At 45.3% G+C, this 20714-nt stretch overlaps 2 protein-coding genes across 3 annotated transcripts in view; one reads left to right on the forward strand and one right to left on the reverse strand.

The window, feature by feature from the left end:
• LOC132388510 (B2 bradykinin receptor-like) overlaps positions 1-9544 on the forward strand; it is a 114919-nt gene extending 105375 nt beyond the window's left edge. For both annotated transcript variants that reach the window (XM_059960891.1, XM_059960887.1), the window contains exon 2: positions 8446-9544. In XM_059960891.1, the coding sequence (XP_059816874.1) occupies positions 8481-9527 (1047 nt within the window). In that variant the 5' untranslated portion in view covers positions 8446-8480 and the 3' untranslated portion in view covers positions 9528-9544. The remainder of the gene's footprint in view (positions 1-8445) is intronic.
• A 35-nt stretch (positions 9545-9579) lies between these two features.
• The window catches only part of LOC132388498 (uncharacterized), a 116080-nt gene continuing 104945 nt past the window's right edge, over positions 9580-20714 (reverse strand). The window contains exon 17 of the mRNA XM_059960877.1: positions 9580-10371. Within this exon, the coding sequence (XP_059816860.1) occupies positions 10338-10371 (34 nt within the window). The 3' untranslated portion in view covers positions 9580-10337. The remainder of the gene's footprint in view (positions 10372-20714) is intronic.

The raw sequence follows: 20714 nt of genomic DNA on the forward strand, positions 1-20714 counted from the left end.
TTGACCATGCCAATATGGATCTGGTTGGTTCTTCCCACACGCCACCATCTGGAGATTTCAAACATCTCCATAGCCTGGTGGACCATATGAGCAGGCTCTCAGGATTATAGGTGTAGATGAAGCCACAGCTCGTGAGAAGCTAGCCATCAGTAGCTTACACCACAGACAAGTTGCAGCAGCTACTGTGCTATACAAATTGCACACCAGCCACAGCCCTGCAGACCTTCGTGCCATGCTGCCTTCATCTTATGAGACGGCGCAGCACGCGATCAAGTTTGTCTATGCCTGCTCATGCTGTTTCTATGCCTGATGTGAGAACCTACACACTGGACAGAAGCTTCCTTCACTGTGCTATCAGAATTTGGAACAGCCTTCCAGATGCTGTGGTTGCGACGATGGGGTCCAAGCCTTCAAGAGTCGAGTGCACAAACACCTCTCATCTCTGGGAGGGAAGTCACATGCTTCTTCATAAGCTATCATGAAGGGGACCAGGATGGCAATGCTTGGTCGTTGGCAGGTAGGGTTAAAACCAGACTTTCAAGAGCACTTGTGAGTTATGTTCTGGCTGGACTTAGTCCTTAAACTGCTGGAGAACAGTGTGGAAAGATCAGGTGCTGTTTTCTCCTGGGAGGGATTAGTTTTTAGTTCCAAGTGCTCCTGTCACGTTTTGTCACCCTGCAACCTTATACTTCAATCTCTCTAAATTATAGAAGACAGCCTGTGTATAAAGGTCTCTCTCCAGCAGACTTCATCATGATCATCGTGACTCCAGTATTTCTATTTTTTAATGTTTCTTAATTGTACATATGCTTTTTTGTGTTCTATCGCTGAGCAGCAGTGAACCATTTGATTGGCCTATCAGAGTTCTCTTTGGGAACTAGTTGACTTGATCAGCATTTCTGATCTGGCTAATGTTCACGACTGTATTTAATAATAATTCAAAAAAAGTCGCCTCTCTAGCGTCGACAATGGCTGTGGATGTGGCTCAGGTGTTCACCAATATCTGGGTTGGCAACCCAGCTGATATTTCTTCTGACCACAATTCCTAATTCATGTCAGACCTCTGGGCTCCAATGGCCCAGAACCTCGGCAACACAATACAGTATATGACTTGCAGTCCATTGGCCTGTGTGAGCAGTTCCACCATTCCTTAAAGGTTGCTCGGAGGGCCTCCCTGACAGACGAGTGTTGGCATGATGGTCTCCTCTGGGTTCTGCTGGGGCTCAGAGCAGCTCCAAAAGAGGACTTCCAATGATCCACAGCTGAGATGGTGTATGGGCAGACGCCACGGGTGCTGGGTGATCTTATTCTTGATGCCACAACCGCCTGGTCAGTGCCTCAGAAACGTTCTGCCCTCAATAAACTCACTTATTCCTACGTCCCATCGTGGCATGCTGCACTCTGGGGTTCCAGATGACCTACCTTCTGCCCTGTTTGTTTTTGTCCACCATGATGCACATCAACACACCCTTACACCTCCTGACGATGGCCCATTCTGGGTTTTGGAACAGAGCAAAAAGACTTTTATTGTAGATATAAAGGGTAAATATAGATCACCTTAAACTGGCCCAGCAAGACTGGGATGGTCCCACTACCGTACACCTGCATCACAACATGACCAAGTACGTGTCAGCACACCCCTGGATGAGCCAGAGTCACCTGCTGTTACTCCAACCAAAGCACGTAGGGCCTAAGCTGCGGGGCTTCTACAAGCTCCGGACAGACTCTCAATGCTGGTTTTGGTGAATTCTGGGCTGGGGTGGAGGGGAGCCCGTGTAGGGTAATGGATGACAGTTGACATATATTGTTCATAATAGAATCTGTTCTACAACATTCATGAACACAGTCATTGAGTTGTGTTCTCTTTAAGAGACAGGATCTCTTGGGGACAGCCTTACGGAGCTTAACCCTTCGGAGAAAATGATAATTCAATCTAAAATTTGAGAAGCTAAAGTCAGATATGTCAGTAATACAGTGGAGTGAATTATGAAAGCATGAGAGATGAGTTGGCCAGAATTGATTGGAAAAGAACACCGGCAGGGATAAGGGCAGAGCAGCAATGGCTGGAATTTCTAGAAGCAATTTGGAAGGCGCAGGATATATACATACCAAAGAGAAAGAAGTTTCTAAAGGAAAGATGACACAACCATGGCTAACAAGAAGTCGAAGCCAACATTAACATCAAAGAGAGGGCATATAATAGAGCAAAAATAAGTGGGATGTTAGAGGATTGGAAAGCTTTTAAAAACCACAGAAGGCAACTAAAAAATTCATTGAGAAGGTAAGGATGGAAAATAAACACAAGCGAGCCAATAATGTTAAAGAAGATACCAAAAGTTTCTTCAGTCACATAAAGTGTAAAAGAGAGGTGAGAGTGCATATTGGACTGCTGGAGAGGTAGTACTAAGGGACAGGAAATGGCAGATGAACTGAATAAGTATTTTGCATCAGTCTTCTCTGTGGAAGGCACAAGCAGTATGATAGAAGTTCCAGGGGTCATGAAGTGGGTGAAGTTACCATTTCTAGAGAGAAAGTTCTTGGGAAAGTGAAAGAATGTGCTGAAACTGGAGAGGATTCAACGGAGGTTCATGAAAATAGTTGCAGCATTGAATGGCTTGTCATATGAAGAGCATTTGTTGGCTCTGGGCTTGTACTCACTAAAATTCAGAAGAATAAGGAGTGATCACACCGAAATCAATTGAATGGTGAAAGGCCTTGATAGATGTTTCCAATGGTGGGTGAGTCTAAGTCCAGAGTACACAGCCTCAGAACAGAGGGGCGTCCTTTTAGAACAGAGATAAGGAGTAATTTCTTTAGGCAGAAGGTGGTGAATCTGTTGCCACAGGCAGCTGTGGAGAACAAGTCTTTATGTATATTTAATGCAGAGGTTGATGGATTCTTGATTGGTCAAGGCATGAAGGGATACGGGGTGGGGGGGGGGGGAAGGCAGGAGATTGGAGCTGAGAGGAAAATTGGATCAGCCATGATGAAATGGCAGAGCAGACTCGGTGGGCCAGAAGGCCTAATTCTGCTCCTATATCTTATGGTGTAAGGTGACTGCTTTTAGAAACAGAAAAACTACAGCACAATACAGGCCCTTCAGCCCATAATGCTGTGCCAAACGTGTACTTATTTTGGAAATTACCTAGGGTTACCCATAGCCATCTATTTTTCTAAGCTCCATTTACCTATCCAGGAGTCTCTTAAAAGACCCTATCGTATCCACTTCCACCACCATTGCCAGCAGCCCATTCCACAGACTCATCACTCTCTGCATTTTAAAAAAAAACTTACTCTTGTCATCTCCTCTGCATCTGCTTCCAAGCACCTTAAAACTGTGCCCTCTCGTGATAGCCATTTCAGCCCAGGGAAAAAGCCTCTGACTATCCACACAATCAATGCCTCTCATCATCTTATACATCGCTGTCAGGTCCCCTCTCATCCTCCGTCGCTCCAAGGAGAAAAGGCCAAGTTCACTCAACCTATTCTTGTAAGGCATGCTCCCCAATCCAGGCAACATTCCTTGTAAATCTCCTCTGAACCCTTTCCATAGTTTCCACATCCTTCCTGTGGTGAGGTGACCAGAACTGAGCACAGTACACCAAGTGGGGTCTGACCAGGGTCTTATATAGCTGTAACATTACCTCTTGGCTCTTGAACTCAATCCCACAGTTGATGAAGGCTATTGCACCATACACCTTCTTAACCATAGTGTCAACCTGTGCAGCAGCTTTGAGTGTCCTATGGACTCGGACCCCAAGATCCCTCCAATCCTCCACACTGCCAAGAGTCTTACCATTATACTATATTCTGCCTTCATATTTGACCTACCAAAATGAACCACCTCACACTTATCTGGGTTGAACTCCATCTGCCATCCAGCCCTCCACACTATCCCCAACACCCCCAATCTTTGCATTATCAGCAAATTTACTCACCCATCCCTCCACTTTCTCATCCAGGTAATTTATAAAATCACAACGAGGAGGGGTCCCAGAACAGATCCCTGAGGGACACCACTGGTCATCGACCTTCATGCAGAAAATGACCTGTCTACAACCACTCTTTGCCTTCCGTGGACAAGCCGGTTCTGGATCCACAAAGCCATGACCCCTTAGATCCCATGCCTCCTTACTTTCTCAATAAGCCTTGCATAGGGTACCTTATCAAATGCCTTGCTGAAATCCATATACACTACGTCTACTGCTCTACCTTCATCAATGTGTTTAAGCACATGCTCAAAAAATTCAATCAGGCTCTTAAGCCATGACCTGCCTTTGATAAAGTCATGCTGACTATTCCTGATCACGTTATGTCTTCCCAAATCTTCATAAATCCTGCCTCTCAGGATCATTTCCATCAGCTTATCAACCACTGAAGTAAGACTCACTGGCCTATAATTTCCTAGGCTATCTCTACACCCCTTCTTGAATAAGGGAACAACATCTGCAACCCTCCAATCCTCCAGTACCTCCCCTATCCCCATTGATAATGCAAGGATCATTGCCAGAGGTTCAGCAATCTCCTCCCTCACTTCCCACAGTAACCTGGGGTACATCTCGTCAGGTCCCAGTGACTTATCAAACTTGATGTTTTCCAAAAGCTCCAGCACATCCTCTTTCTTAAATTCTATTTGCTCAAGCTTCTCAATCCGCTGTAAGTCATCCCCACAACTGCCAAGATCCTTTTCCATAGTGGTTTTGTTCGTATTGGAAGGACTGTGGCTTTTGTTAAACACATAAAGTGGCTTTCATATGTTTTACTCACAAAATCCTACAGATGCAGAACAGATAGAGGCAGTAGGGAATAAATGAAGTACTTGAGTACAAGAAATACAGGAGAACATTTAAGAAGGGAATCAGGAAGTCTCTAGAAGGGAAGGTGAAGGAAAATTGTAAGAGCTTCTGTAGAAAGGATAGCAAGGGACAAAAGTGGCCCTCTGGAAGATTAGCATGGCCATCTATGCATGGAGCTGGAAGTGAGCAGCTTGGGCCTCTTATCTAAGAAAAGATGTGCATTAGAGGGGGTTCATGAGAATAATTCTGGGAATGAAGGGATTAATGTATGCGAACCATTGAATGATTTTGGGCCTTTACTCACTGGAGATTTGAATCATGAAAGTGGGGGAGGGGGAATCTCACTGAAATCTATTCTATATCGAAAATGAAAGGACAAAATTAGTCCTCTTGTAGTTCACAGTGGTCATCTACGTATGGAGCCAAAAGAGATGGGGGAGATTTTAAATGGATATTTTGCATCTGTTTAGTTGGGAGATAGGCACAGAGTCTGTAGAAGTGAGGCAAAACAACAGGGAGGTCATGGACCATATACAATTACAGAGGAGGAGGTTTCTGCTGTCTTGAGGCAAATTAGGGTGGGTCGACACTCAGGGCTCACAAGGTGTTCTCTTAGACTTTGTAGGAGGCTAGTTCAGAAACTGTAGGGTCTCTAACAGATATTTAAAATGCCCTTAGCAACAGGTGAGGTGCCGGATAATTGGATGATAGCTAATGTTCTAAGAAAGGCTCTAAGAATAAGCTGGATAATTATAGGCCAGTGAGCCTAACAGCAGTAGTGGGAAAGTTATTGGAAGGTATTCTAAGGGACTGGATTTGTAAGTATTTGGACAGACCGGGACTGATTAGGGATTGTCAACGTGACTCTGTGTGCGGTAACCAATCGTACAGAATTTTTTAAGGAAGTTTCCAGGAAAGTCGATGAAGACAAGGCAGTGGATGTTGTCAACATGGACTTTAGCAAGGCATTTGACAATGGGAGATTGTAGGTTCAGTTCAATGGGAGATTGTGAAGTAGGTTCAGTCACTTGGCATTCAGGATGAGGTAGTACTTTGGATTAGACGATGGGAGATGCCAGAGAGTAGTAGTAGATAGTTGCCTCTGACTGGAGGCCTGCGACTAGAGTGCCGCAAGGATCAGTACTAGGTCTCTTGTTTGTCAGCTCGATGATAATGTAGGAAACTGGATCAGCATATTTGCAGATGACACCAAGATTGGGGGGCAGAGTGGGCAAAAAGGAAGGCTATCAAAGCTTGGATGGGATCTGGAAAAATGGCAGACAGAACTTAAAGCAGACAAGTGTGAGGTATTGTACTTTGGGAGGACAAACCAGGGTAGGGCACTGAGGAATGCAGTAGAACAGGGAACTGGGAATACAGATCCATCATTCCTTGAAAGAAGCATCACAGGTAGATAGCGTCAGAAAGAAAGCTTTCGGCATATTGACTTCCATAAATCAAAATATTGGGTACAGGAGTTGAGATGTTATGTTGAAGTTGATAAGACATTAGGTAGTTACTGCCTGTTATGCCACTGGCATTTAGGACAGCAGTGAAGATCCTCCATCTTTGTATGCCCATAGCATCACACACACATTTAGAAGGACTCTTCATTGCTGTTTCAGTAACTATTTTTTTGACCAATCTGGGTTGTTAGCCCTGAGCTGAACCCCTGAAACTGGAGGATTGGTGGACCTCTCTCAGTCTAGTCTGGCCTCTACCCTTTGACCTTTTTGGTATTGGTGACCCCCATCAAGAGCCAAAGCATAAATCACTGACTCCAGCCAACATAGCTCTCTGGGTTATTGAGGCATGCAAGCCCCCAAAGCCAATGACATGATTGTGGTCCTCTGGGAGTTGTATAAGACTTTGGTGAGGCCTAATTTGGAGTATTGTGTGCAGTTCTGGTCACCTACCTACAGGAACGGTGTCACTAGAGGTCATAGGTTAAAGGGTGAAAGGTGAAATATTTAAGGGCGTTTGAGAGGGATCCTCTTCATTCAGAGGATGGTGAGAATGTGGAATGAGCCACCAGCAGAAGTGGTAGATGCGGGCTTTATTTCAACAGTTAAAATAAATTTGGTTAAGTACATTGATAGGAGGGGTACAGAAGGCTATGGTCTGGCTGCAAATTGATGGGACTAGGCAGATTAATAGTTGGCATGGACTAGATGGGCCAAAGGGCCTGTTTCTGAGCTGTAGTTTTCTATGACTCTATCTACTGGGAGAACTCAGTGGGTTTAGCAGCATCTATGGAGGTTGGGGGGAGGGGGTGTGAAAGAAATTGTTAAGAGTTCTTAAGATCCTGTATCCTAATACACTACTTCGACCCGAAACGTTGATGGTTTCCTCCCTCCGCATTTGCCTGTTTTTGTTCTCAGGTCCCTCTGCTGGGGTGAAAAGACTGTGTCCAACTTATCTATACCTCTGTATCTCCAGATAACTTTCCAGGTGGCCATGCCTCTATATACAAAGCACTGCCTGCCTCTGTCGCTATGTACCTGTGTATCCAAATTCCCGTTTGCCTCGATACACAAGAACTAGGAGCTGGAGTCGGCCATCTAGCTCATCAAGACTGCTCCACCATTCAGTACGATCATGGGTGATCTGGCCACAGGGTCAACTCCACCTCCCTGCCTTTTCTCTATTACTCTTACTGCTCCTGCTATGCAAAAAAGGAACTATTTAACCGTGCCTTAAAAATATTTAATTGTGTAGCCTCTACTGCTTCCTTCGGCAGAGAATTCCACAGATTCATCACTCTCTGGTAACTTCTCCTCATCTCCGCCCTAAACCTACTCCCCTGAATCTTGAGGCCATGTCCCTTAGTTTTAGTCTCACCTACCAGTGGAAACAGCGTTGCTGCCTCTCGTACCTCCGATTACCAGAGAACAGAATTCCATGCGACTCAATCTCTCCTCATGCCCTCTCCCAGAGTGATTTGGCTTTCACCTTGCAACACTCCAGGTATGTCTCTCGTGCCTCCCAGCTTCCCTTCCAAAGGAGTGATCCATTTCCTGCTGTCCCCACTGAACTCCTATCACAATGATCTGCCTTGGCCAATCTAATATCCCCCCCACACTACCGTACTGATCTGTCTCTCAACCACTCTTCCTCCCCTTAGTGATTCGTCCCTCACTCACACCCACCTGTGATATTACACCTCCCCCTCTTTCCCCCCACTAGATATTGCTGGAGAATGTAGCATTCAGGCTGTCTGTCTGTTGCCATCAGGCAGGAGACACAGGAGCTTTAAGTCTCACACCACCAGCTTCAGGAACAGTTATTACTCTACAACCATCAGGCTACTGAACCAGTGGATAACTTCACGCACCACAATTCTCGACTGATTCCACAACCTATGGGTCCAATTTGAAGAAATTTACATCTCATGTTCTCAATATTATCTATCTATCTATTATTTTATTTTTGTTTTTGCAGTTTGTCTTCTTTTGCCCATTGGTTGTTTGTCAGTCTTTGTGTGTAATTTTTCATTGAATCTATTGTATTTCTTTGTTCTACTGTGAATGCCTGTTAGAAAATGAATCTCGAGGTAGAATATGGTAACGTACAGGTACTTTGGTATTGATAGTAAGTGAACTTTGGATTGTGGATTTCATATGTTACTGTTCTCCCTCTTCCCCCACAGACATCTCCCCAAAGAGACAACTGGTGTGGCCTCCAATGGCATCCAACAACCTCAGTGTAGCCAGCAGCCTCACAAACTCCAGCTACTGCCCTGATGGCATCTTCTGGGACTGGCTGTATGCCTTCCTGCCCATCTACATCATGGTGGTGTGCATCCTCGGCCTGGTGGGCAACACCTTCGTCCTCCTTGTCCTCTGCCTGCACAGGAGCCGGCTCACGGTGCCCGATATCTACCTGGGGAACCTGGCCGGCGCCGACCTCCTGCTGCTAGCCTGCCTCCCGTTCTGGGCAGCCAACATTGCTGAGCGTTTTGCTTGGCCCTTCGGCCAGTTCCTCTGTCGCTTCGTCAACCTCACAATCTACATGAACCTCTGGAGCAGCATCTACCTGCTGGTGATGGTCAGCATAGATCGGTACCTCGCCCTGGTGAGGGTCCTCAACCCTGGGCGTATCCGCACAGTCTTCTGCGCCAAGATTAACTGCAGCCTGATCTGGGCCTTCAGCCTGCTGATGAGCAGCCCTGCCTTCCTGTTCCGCCGCGTGATCTTCCAGCCAGACCTCAATATATCTGCCTGCCTGCTTCAGTACCCTCAGCCGGACTGGAGGCTCAAGTTCGACATCGTCTTCATTGTTGGCGCCTTCTTCATTCCTGGAGCTGTCCTCAGCTTCTGCACTGCCAAGATCCTCAGCGTCCTCCGCAACGACCGCCTGCGACACTTCAGGCTGGTGCGCAAGGAAAGCAAGGCAACTGGCCTGATCCTCATCGTCCTCTTGGCCTTCTTAATCTGCTGGGTGCCCTTCCAGATTTTCCGGGTGCTGAAATTCTTCCAGATTGCAGACCTGCTGACTGGCTGTACCTGGAAAGAGGTCCTCAGTAATGGCAACCAGATTGTCACCTTCTTTGGATGTACCAACAGCTGCATCAACCCTGTCCTCTACGTTATGGTAGGGAAGCAGTTCCGCAAAAGGGCCAAGGAGCTCTACTCCCAGTCTGTGGGAAGGAGGAAGTCACTGCTGACATTCCGGGAGTCCACAGTGACCCATAACACACCCATCTCCACTCTGGAGAGGTTAGGCCGCTGAGCTGGGAAGATGAGCGGACTGCTACAAGAGATCCTCTCCTGTGGAGCCACCTTTAACATGATGTTTCCTTGCCCTTGCACGTTCTCTTTAATGATAGGAAGTCCTGTCAGTCTGTGGACACAGAAGCTTAGGAAAATAGGAGCAGGTAGTAGGCCTTAAGCCTGCCCTGCAGTTCACGACGACCATGATTGATCAATGCTGGCCTCAACTCCTCTTCTGCACCAATTCTCCCATATTATAACAAAATAATCTACCTTCTCTTTAGATACCTGTAGTTGTCCAACTGCAATAAACCTCCTAGAGGTTCACTGCCCTCTGCAAGAAGAAATGTTTATGTACTTTAGTGGGCCTAGCTTAGATAAACATCTTGGTCAGCACAGACAAGTTGGGCCAAAGGCCTTTTTCCTGCTGTATTATTCTATAACTCTAAATGACTGGCTTTTTAGTTTGAAACTGTATCACCTTGTCTGACATTCTTTGACTAACATCTCAGCATCAGCCTCCCTTCAGGATCCTCTATATTTCAAGAAATTATCCCTCATTTTCTAAACTACAAGAAATACAGAACCAAGCCTCTCTTGATCGGGCAAACAAGAATTTCAGATTGTATATTGTATACATTCTCTGATATGAAATGGAACTATTGAACTATTGACTCTCCTCCTGGCAATGATCCTAATGAGCTTCTCCTGGACTGTCTCCAATGATGTGCAGGTTAATCTTTATTGTCTGGCATCCTTGGAACCTGAACTGGTGTCCGACCACAAACCTGCCCACAAGTTGCTGGAGAGCTGACCTTTTTAAGTATAGTCACATCAGGGTCATGTAAGGGCTCCAAGACTGTCTGTAAACCAAAGTTTCCACAAGTTAAAAACACAGGTAAATAGGTAAATTATTGACACACATACAGATCATTTCATCACATAGGTATATCAAGGTAATACAAGGGAAAACAGTAACAGTATGCAGAATAAAGTATTACGGATAAAATGCAGTGCAGTCAAACGAGACTAGCTCAAGTAGGCAACTTGGTTGGCAGAGATCAATTGAGCCTAAGAGCTTAGCTACTGTCAAAATAGTTACTGTATTTTCATCACAAGCAGTGGACTTTGGAAGCAATAACAATGTACAGATGCCGATATCTCTATGGTTTAGTTTGTACATCTGAATATGCATTTATAACTTTCAGTGAGCATCAAGTCTAGAGGTTTGTTATATCTATACTGGAGTGAATTTTGAAAAGGTATAGATGCAAAATAAAGGATAAATAAATGGTGGTGAGAATGTGGAACGAGTTCCAGCAGGAGTGGTGGATGTGGGTTTGATTGCGACATTTAAGAGAAGTTTGGATAAGTACATGGATGGGAGGAATAAGGAGGGATATGATTTAGGTGCAGGTTGAAGGATCCAGATGGGCCAAAGGACCTGTTTCTGTTCTAAGTCGCTCTATGACTCTGTTTATTAGTGATTGCTACAGAGATCAGATGGGCCAAAGGACCTGTTTCTGTTCTAAGTCGCTCTATGACTCTGTTTATTAGTGATTGCTACAGAGAAAGAGGTGGCATATTAGCATGTGGAACTATAATTGGAGATGGATTTGGAATTAGTTTATTATTGACATGAAGCAAGATACAGTGAAAAATTTGTCTTGCACACTTTATATAGATCAAATTATTACATCAATGCATTGAGGTAGTACAAGTGCAGTGCAGGGAGACAATGAGTGCAAGGTCACAGTGACATTGATTGTGTGGTCAAGAGTTCATCTTAAAGTACAAGAGGCCAGTCCAATGATCTTATAACAGTGGTTTTGGCTGAGATTGCAAAAGTTACTCTGAGATGTTACTTAGCCACTGATTGGTACAAATCTTTATTAATCTTAGATCTTGGTTAGAAGTGATTAATTAGTGCATACCTGTACTTGCAGAGTCAAAACTTACCAGACAATGGGAGCAGCCAAACTGGAGAGTTCCATCCTGAGGTGATGGGACACTTTGTCAATAAGAAAATAATCAAATAAAACAGCAGAGTTTCTGGGACTCTGTGGAGGGCTGCTGACAGTCCAAGATATGTTTAATGGCCAATGAGATACTTTAACCCCAACCATGCAAATTTATGTAGCATCTCTAAGATGAAATTTGTTCCTAAGAGGCAGCAAGAGATACTCAGATGACCTAAATGTTAGTGATAGGGAAGGAAGGTTGTTTAAGTCTGTAATGGAAAACCGAAGGGGAGATGTCTGGGCTACTCAACCTGGGGGGCAAAGGGAGTTTAAAAATAAGGATGGAAAATTGGATAGGGTGTTGACTCCCATAATGTTCATGCAGATCAATTCATTATACAGTGCACTGAGGTAGCACAAGGCAAAACAATAACAGAATGCAGAATAAAGTATAATAGTTACAGAGAAAGTGCAGTGCAGGCAGACAATAAGGTGCAAGGTCGTAATGATTATTATAAGATTACCATCTTATCATACTAAGGAACCGTTCAATAGTATTGAATATTCAATATTCAATAGAACCAAACAATAGGATAGAAGCTGTCCTTGAGCCTAATGGTACATGCTTTCTGGCTTTTGTACTTTCTGCCCGATGGAAGAGAGAATGTATAGGGTGGGCAAAATTCACGAATATTATTGCTAAATATGGCTAATCATTGGAAATTTGTAAGTCATGCACAGAACCTGTATTAAATATCTGACCACAAAGACATTCAGACAGGGATCAGTGTTATAAAAGAGGATGGAGAGGGAATTTCAGACTATGGCAATGGAAGTCACGAGTGCCAGCGAATTACCGAAGGAAAACACTGATGCTGAAGAAGTCCATCGAAAGTGCACTGGCATGGCAATGAAATCACCCTGAAAACCACATAATGTTTCACCAGGCTTGTCAGTTTTGAGCTGATGTGATACACTTAAATTATGTACTTCACAAGCAAGTGAAATATGCATTGGGTAACTGTCACAAAGATATTACTTGTGTTACCATGAACATGGCTAATAAATTAATGATCATTCATCTGCTTTCTGGGTGTGTCTGACTGACTGAAAGAAACAAATCCATTTATGCTGAGCAACACACACAAGATGCTGGAGGAACTCAGCAGGCTAGGCAGCACCTATGGAAAAGAGTACCATTGATGTTTCGAGCCAAAGCCCTTCGGCAGGACTGGAGAAAAAAAGCTGAGGAGTAGAGTTGAAAAATGGGGTGAGGGGAGAGAGAAGTACCAGGTGATGAGTGAAATCTGAAGGGGGGGGGGTAAAGTAAAGAGCTGGGAAGTTGATTGGTAAAAGAGTAGACCATGGAAGAGAGAAAAGGGGGGGGGTGGGTGGAGCGCCAGAGAGATGGGTGAGAGAGGGAAAAGTGGACAGGAAATGGTGAAAGGGGAGGAGGGGCATTACCAGAAGTTCGAGAAATCGATATTCAGGCCATCTGCTTGGAGACTACCCAAATTGGATTCAAGGTGTTGTTCTTCCAACGAAGTGTGACCTCATCACGACACTGGAGGAGGCCATGGATGGGCATATCAGAATGGGAATGGGAAGTGCAATTAAAACGCGTGGCCACTGGGAGATCCTGCTTGTTCTGGCGGACCGAGTGGAGGGACTCGGCAAAGCGGTCTGCCAATCTACGTCAGGTTTTATCAATATTTAGGCAGCCACACCCGGAGCACCAGACTCAGTAAATGACCCCAACAGACTCACAGGTGAAGTGTCACCTCACCTGGAAAGACAGTTTGGGGCCCTGGATGGTAGTGTGGGAGGAGGTGTGGGGGCAGATGTAGAACTGACCTCCATCTTGCTGAGGCCCAGCGCCAACTCTCAGACACCTTTTACTTATCTTGAACAGGACCCCACTAAGGAACACCAAGTCATTGTCTCTCACACCATCAACAATCTTATTGACTCTGGGGATCTCCCATCCACTGCCACCAACCTCATCGCTCCTGCACCATGCACCTCCTGTTTCTACCTCCTACACAAGATCCACAAACCCACTTGTCCAGGTAGACCCATTGTTTCAGCTTGTTCCTGCCCCACTGAACTCATCGGCATACCTTCTTGACTCTGTTTTATCCCCCCTGGTTCAGTCCCTTCCCACCTACATCCGTGACACCTCACACGCTCTGTCTGGATCTTTTCAGTGATTTCAGGTTTCTCCCGATGATCATATTTTCATCATGGATGTTCAGTCCCTATACACCTCCATCCCTCACCAGAAAGGCCTCAAAGGTTTCTTCTGGACACCAAACCTCATCAGTTCCCCTCCACCACCACTCTCCTCTGCCTAGCAGTACTCTAAATATTTTCTCCTTTGGCTCCTCCCACTTCCTTCAAGTAAAAGGGGTAGCCATGGGTACTCGCATGGGTCCCAGCTATGCCTGCCTGTTTGTCAGCTACGTGGAACAGTCTATGTTCCACGCCTACACTGGTGATTGTCCTGCACTTTTCCTACGTTATATCAATGACTGCATTGGTGCTGTTTCCTGCACCCGTGTTGAACTCGTCAGCTTTATCCACTTTGCCTCCAACTTCCACCCTGCCCTCAAATTCACCTGGTCAATTTCTGACACCTTCCTCCCTTTCTCAATCTCACTCTCTGTCTCTGGAGACAGCTTATCTGCTGATGTTTAATATAAACCCACAGACTTTCACAGCTAGCTGGACTACACCTCTTCCCACTTTGTTACTTGTAGAAACACCATCCCCTTCTCTCAATCCCTCTGTCTCTGCTGCATCTGCTCTCAGGATGAGGCTTTTTATTCTAGAACAAAGGAGATGTCCTCCTCTTGCAAAGAAAGGGTTTTCTCTTCCTCCACATCAACACTGCCCTCAACTGCATCTCTTCAATTTCACGCACATCTGCTCTTACCCCATCCCCCAGCCACCCCACCAGGGATAGGGTTCCTCTTGTTCTCAGCTACCACCCCACCAGCCTCTGCATCCAGCACATAATTCTTCGAAACTTCCGTCATCTCCAATGGGATCCCACCACCAAGCACATCCCAACTCTCAAACTTCCTGCTTTCCGCAGTGATCGCTCCCTACGTGACTCCCTTGTCCATTCTTCCCTCCCCACTGATGCCCCTCCTGGCACTAACCTTGCAAGTGGAACAAGTGCTACACTTGCCCCTACACCTCCTCCCTCAATACCATTCAGGGCCCTAAACAGTCCTTCCAGGTGAGGCGACATTACACCTGCGAGTCTGCTGGGATCACGTACTGTATCCAGTGCTTCCGGTGTGGCCTCCTGTATACTGGTGAGACTGACATGGATTGAAAGACCGCTTCACCGAGCACCTACACTCAGTCCACCAGAAAAAGCAGGCTCTCCCAGTGGCTACCCATTTTAGTTCCACTTCCCATTCAAAGGTTTCAAAGGTAAAATTTAATGTCAGAGAAATATATACAATATACATCCTGAAATGCTTTTTCTTCGCAACCATCTGCAAAAACTGAGAAGTGCCCCAAAGAATGAATGACAGTTAAATGTTAGAACCCCAAAGCCCCCCCTCCCATGCTTAAACAGCAGGAAAACAATGATCCCCTTCCCCCCAGCAAAAAAAAAGCATTGGTGCCCACCACTGAGCACTCAAATGTGCAGCAAAGCATCAACAAAGTTACAGACTTGCAGTACCCCAAAGACTACTCATTCACCTGGTAATTCGACATACCACAGGCTCTGTCTCTCCCTAATAAGGGGAAAAGAGGAGTCCCTGTTTTTCAGTGAGAGGGGAGACATAACAAACAACTTGCTGATTATGATGTTAAAAGTCCATTGTGTCGCTTTTTCTGAGCTCTGTGCCCAAAGAACTTGGGTCTCTGGTCAAGTAGAGATCTTCCATCTCCCTCGACACACTGATTTCCTGCAGAGGCACCTACTTCAAATCTGCCCCCCTCTAGAGCCAGGAAATCTTGGAACTCAAAAGGCGAGCTAATCTTCTGGGCCGTGTCCTTGGTATATTGAATAACGGCCAGTTGTGAGACCCCGAGACTGGGTCCCATTACCGCGAGGAACTGAAGTCAGTGTGTAACTCCAGGTTGGGGTCTTCATAAGGACCCTGAAGGGGGAAAATAGAGATATTAAAGATAGAAATAGAGCTGTTTCTGAAGATGCAAGCAAAGAAGTTGCTGTTAGGTGCCATTGTCATTCTGATATGTCTATCCACGGCTTCCCCCACTGTCGTGATGAGGCCACAATGTTGGAGGAACAACACCTTATATTCTGTTTGGGTAGCCTCCAACCTGATGGCATGAACATTGATTTCTCAAACATGTGGTATTGCCCCCAACCACCCCTCTTCTTCACTGTTTACCATCCTCTTTTCCCTCTCTCACCTTATCTCCTTGCCTACCCAACACCTCTCTGGTGCATTTTCTTTCTTCAATGGCCTTTTGTCCCTTCCATCAATCAGCTACTCAGCTCTTTACTGCATCCCTCCCCCTCCAGATTTCACCTATCACCTGGTGTTTCTTTCTTCCCCCCATCCCACCTTTTAAGTTTACTCCTCAGCTTTTTTTCTCCAGTCCTGTCGAAGGGGTTTGGCATGAAACATTGACTGTACTCTTTTCCATAGGTGCTGCCCGGCCTGCTGAGTTCCTCCAGCATTTTGTGTGTGTTGCTCGGATTTCCAGCATCTGCAGATTTTCTCTTGTCTGTGACACATTTATGCTGAAGTGTGCTCCTCACTCATGGTGCTTTAGACTGGGGATGCTCACCGTTTTAGGGAGACAAGGGAATAGGTGAGGTGACAGAGATGTCCAATACCTGAATGGTTGGTGCTTCATTTCACAGAAGGGCACCTGAAATCTGAGCTTCTGAGGGTTGCTGGTTCCTGCTGCACTGGTCTGGACCGAGGGCAGCAGCTCTTTCTTGGCTTGGCACTTAGGACATAGAATAGTACAACAGTGGGACAGGCCCTTTGGCCCACCATGTCTGTGCTGACTATGACGGCAATTTAAATTGCACATCTGTCTGTCAATGGTCCATATCCCTCCATTCCCTGTCCGTCCGTGTGTCTAACAGCCTCGTGAACACCTCTGTCATAGCTGCTTCCATCACTGGTGGCCCACCCCTCTCCCTGTGTAAAATAAACTTGCCGTGAACGTCACATTTAAACTTTCATCCTCTCACTTGTGAGAGTGACAGTGTGAGAGAGTTGGTGAGTGTGTGAGTGTGGGAGAGACCAAAAACAGAGAATACTGCACTACTCTACAGGCCCTTCGGCCCACGATGTTGTGCCAAACTTTAGGCTACTCTAAGATCAATCTAACCTTTCCCTCCTATATAGCTCTGCATTTTTCTATTATCCATGGATATCGAAGTTTCCTAAATGTCTCTGATGTATCAGGCTCTAATACCATGCAGAGGGTATGTGGGAGAGTCAGTGTGGGTGTGAGACAGTATGTGTGACAGAGACAGTGAATGGCTAAGAGTCTCTTAAATGCCCTTAATGTATCTGCCTCCACCACTACCTCTGGAAAGGCATTCCCTGCACCCATCACTCAAGGTAAGAAAGCTACTCTGACACCCTCCTCTTTCTTCCAATCACCTTAAAATTATGCCCTGCCCCTTTGTAATAGCCATTTAGCCATCACACTCGTTAGACAGTGAGTGTGGAGAGTGTGTGAGCGAGACAGTGTGTGTGAGACTGTGAGAGACTGTGAGTGTGGAGAGTGTGTGTGAGACAGTGAGTGTGGAGTGTATGTGCAGGAGTCAGTGAATGTGATACAGTGATGTATGTGCCTGAGAGATAATGACGTGGAGGAGACATGAGAATCAGCAAAACAGAGAGTGGCAGGACTGTGTGTGAAAATCAATGTTAGAGATTCTTTGTGTGAGAGACGTGTAGGGAGGGAGAAAGAAGGGCTCACTGACAGTTCAAGCTGTAAGCCTGCCCCAGAGACCTACAATGGAATGCAGAATATACAGGGAATTGCGTTCCACCCTCAGACATTGTGGCGCTTCCCCATTATGTTACCAAGCACTGAAACTGTTGTTATTTGAAAGAAGCAAATTCTCCAACACGACATCCGTTCATTGGGGGTTTAAGGCAGTAATTCAGGTCTGTCTCCTGCCAGATGCTTCCCCGATACCTGCCAACACTTTCCACTGTCGAGAATCAACTTCCCTGCATGCAGTCATTGTGGAAGCTCCAGGTCTGCTCAGACATAAACAGTTCCACAGCATGGAAACAGGCCCTCAGCCCCATTGTTCCATGATGTCCACCAAGAGAATCCCACTTGCCCACTTCTTGACCATATCTCTTTCAACCTTTCCCATTCACATATGCTCCTTGTATTTTGTCATGGTGCACACTTCAGCCATAAAACATAGGGGCAGAATTAGACCATTTGGCCCATTATGTCTGCTCCATCATGGCTGATTTATTATCCCTGTCATAAAACCTTAAGACCATAAGATATAGGAGCAGAAGCAAGCCATTTGGGCCATCGAGTCTGCATTGCCATTCAATCATGGGCTGATCCAATTCTTCCAGTCATCCACACTCCCCTGCCTTCTCCCCATATCCTTTGATGCCCTGGCTAATCAAGAACATCTTTATCTCAGCCTTAAATGCACCTAATGACTTGACCTCCACAGCCACTCATGGCAACAAATTCCACAGATTTACCACCCTCTGACTAAAGCAATTCCTCTGCATCTCTGTTCTAAATGGACGTTCTTCAATCCTGAAGTCGTGCCCTCTTGTCCTAGAATCCCCTATCATGGGAAATAATTTAGCCATAACTAATCTGTTCGTGCCTTTTAACATTCGGAATGTTTCTATGAGATCCCCCCTCACTCTCCTGAACTCCAGGGAATACAGCCCAAGAGATGCCAGATGTTCCTCATACGGTAACCCTTTCATTCCCGGAATCATTCTTGTGAATCTTCTCTGGACCCTCTCCAATGTCAGCATATCGCTTCTAAAGTAAGGAACTCAAAACTGCACACAATACTCAAGTGTGGTCTCACGAGTGCCTTATAGATCCTCAACATCACATCCCTGCTCTTACATTCTATACCTCTAGAAATGAATGCCAACATTGTATTCGTCTTCTTCATCACTGACTCAGCCTGGAGGTTAACCTTTAGGGTATCTTGAACAAGGACTCCTAAGTCCCTTTGCATCTCTGCATTTTGAATTCTTTCCCCATCTAAATAATAATTTGCCTGTTTATTTCTTCCACCAAAGTGCATGACCATACAATTTCCAACATTGTATTTCATTTACCACTTCTTTGCCCATTCCCCTAAACTATCTAAGTTCTCTGCAGGGTCTCTGTTTGCTCAACACTACCTGCTCCTCCACCTAACTTTGTATCATCGGCAAATTAAGCCACAGATCCATTAATCCCATAGTCCAAATCATTGACATACATTGTAAAAAGCAGTGGTCCCAACACCGACCTCTGGGGAACTCTACTGGTAACCAGCAGCCAGCCAGAATAGGATCCCTTTATTCCCACTCTCTGTTTTTTGCCGACCCCCCAATGCTCCACCCATGTTAGTAACTTCCTTGTAATTCCATGGGCTCTTATTTTGCTAAACAGCCTCAAGTGTGGCATTTTGTCAAAGGCCTTCTGAACATCCAAGTACACCACATCTACTGCATCTCCTTTATCTACCCTGCTTGTAATTTCCTCAAAGAATTGCAGTAGGTCTGTCAGGCAGGATTTTCCTTTCAGGAAACCATGCTGGCTTTGGCCTATCTTGTCATGTGCCTCCAGGTTCTCTGTAATCTTATCCCTAACAATCAATTCCAACAACTTCCCAACCACTGATCTCAGGCTATAATTTCCTTTCTGCTGCCTCCCGCCCTTCTTAAATAGCAGAGTAACATTTGCAATTTTCCAGTCATCTGGTACAATGCCAGAATCTATTGGTTCTTGAAAGATCATCATTAATGCCTCTGCAATCTCTCCGGCTATTTCCTTCAGAACCCCAGGGTGCATTCCATCAGGTCTAGGAGGTTTATCCACCTTCAGACCATTAAACTTCCTGAGCACTTCCTCAGTCGTAATTTTCACTGCACTTACTTCACTTCCCCAACACTCACGAATGGCCGTTATACTGCAGACATCTTCCACTGTGAAGACTGATGTAAAATACCCTTTCAGTTCTTCTGCCATCTCTGCGTCTCTCATTACAATATCCCCAGCGTCATTTTGTGTTGGTCTTATATCTACCCTCGACTCTCGTTTACCCTTTATATACTTAAAAAAACTTCTAGTATCTTCTTTGATATTAGTTGCCAGCTTCTTTTCATAATCCATCTTTTCCTTCCTAATGACCTTCTTAGTTCCCTTAAGCAAGTTTTTAAAAGCTTCCTAATCCTCTATCTTCCCTCTAGCTCTGGCTTCCTCGGATGCCCTCTCTTTTGCTTTTATTTTGGCTCTGACTTCACTTGACAGCATGGTAGTGTCCTTCTTTGCTTTCAAAATTTCTTCTTATTTGCAATATATCTGTCTTGCCCTTCTCTCATTTTTCGCAGAAACTCCAGCTATTGCTGCTCAGCTGTCCTTCCTGCAAACGTCCCTTTCCAGTCACATTTGGCCAGTTCCCCTCCCATGCCATTGTAATTTCCTTTATTTCATATTCTCCCATTGTCAACTTGTTCTCCTTGTTACATTTAACACCTTTATTAATCAAGAATCTATCAACCTCCTCTTTAAATATACCCAATGACGTGGCCTCCACAGCTGTCTGTGACAATGAATTCCATAGATTCACCACCCTCTGGCTAAAGAAATTCCTCCTCATCTCTGTTCTAAAGGGACATCCTTCTGTTCTGAGTCTGTGCCTTCTGGTCTTAGGCTTGTCAGGCCTTCACAAGCAGGCAACTCAGTCTCCACCCAGTTTACAGGAATCACCTGCTACTCGTTTCCAACTCAACACCGGCAGCCTATTTAAACCCTACTTGCAACACCAGAACGTTTCATTCCTACAGACCACCCAGCCTCAACCAGCCGTTCCTAGCCTTCAGTCACCTTGTTGCCTTTTTGAGTTGAGTATCTGTTCTCTCTGGTTTTGTGGCCCTTCGTGGCTTGTTAGTATATAGTTTATTATTAAATCACAGTGGGCAGCAATCTTTTTCAGTGTTGCTTCCTCAGAATATTTTTGTGGTTTTGATAGGCTGTTTGAATTTGTAGAGACATGAAATTAACTTATATGGAAT

The sequence above is a fragment of the Hypanus sabinus genome, chromosome 2, assembly GCF_030144855.1.
Source record: "Hypanus sabinus isolate sHypSab1 chromosome 2, sHypSab1.hap1, whole genome shotgun sequence".
Classification (NCBI taxonomy): domain Eukaryota; kingdom Metazoa; phylum Chordata; class Chondrichthyes; order Myliobatiformes; family Dasyatidae; genus Hypanus; species Hypanus sabinus.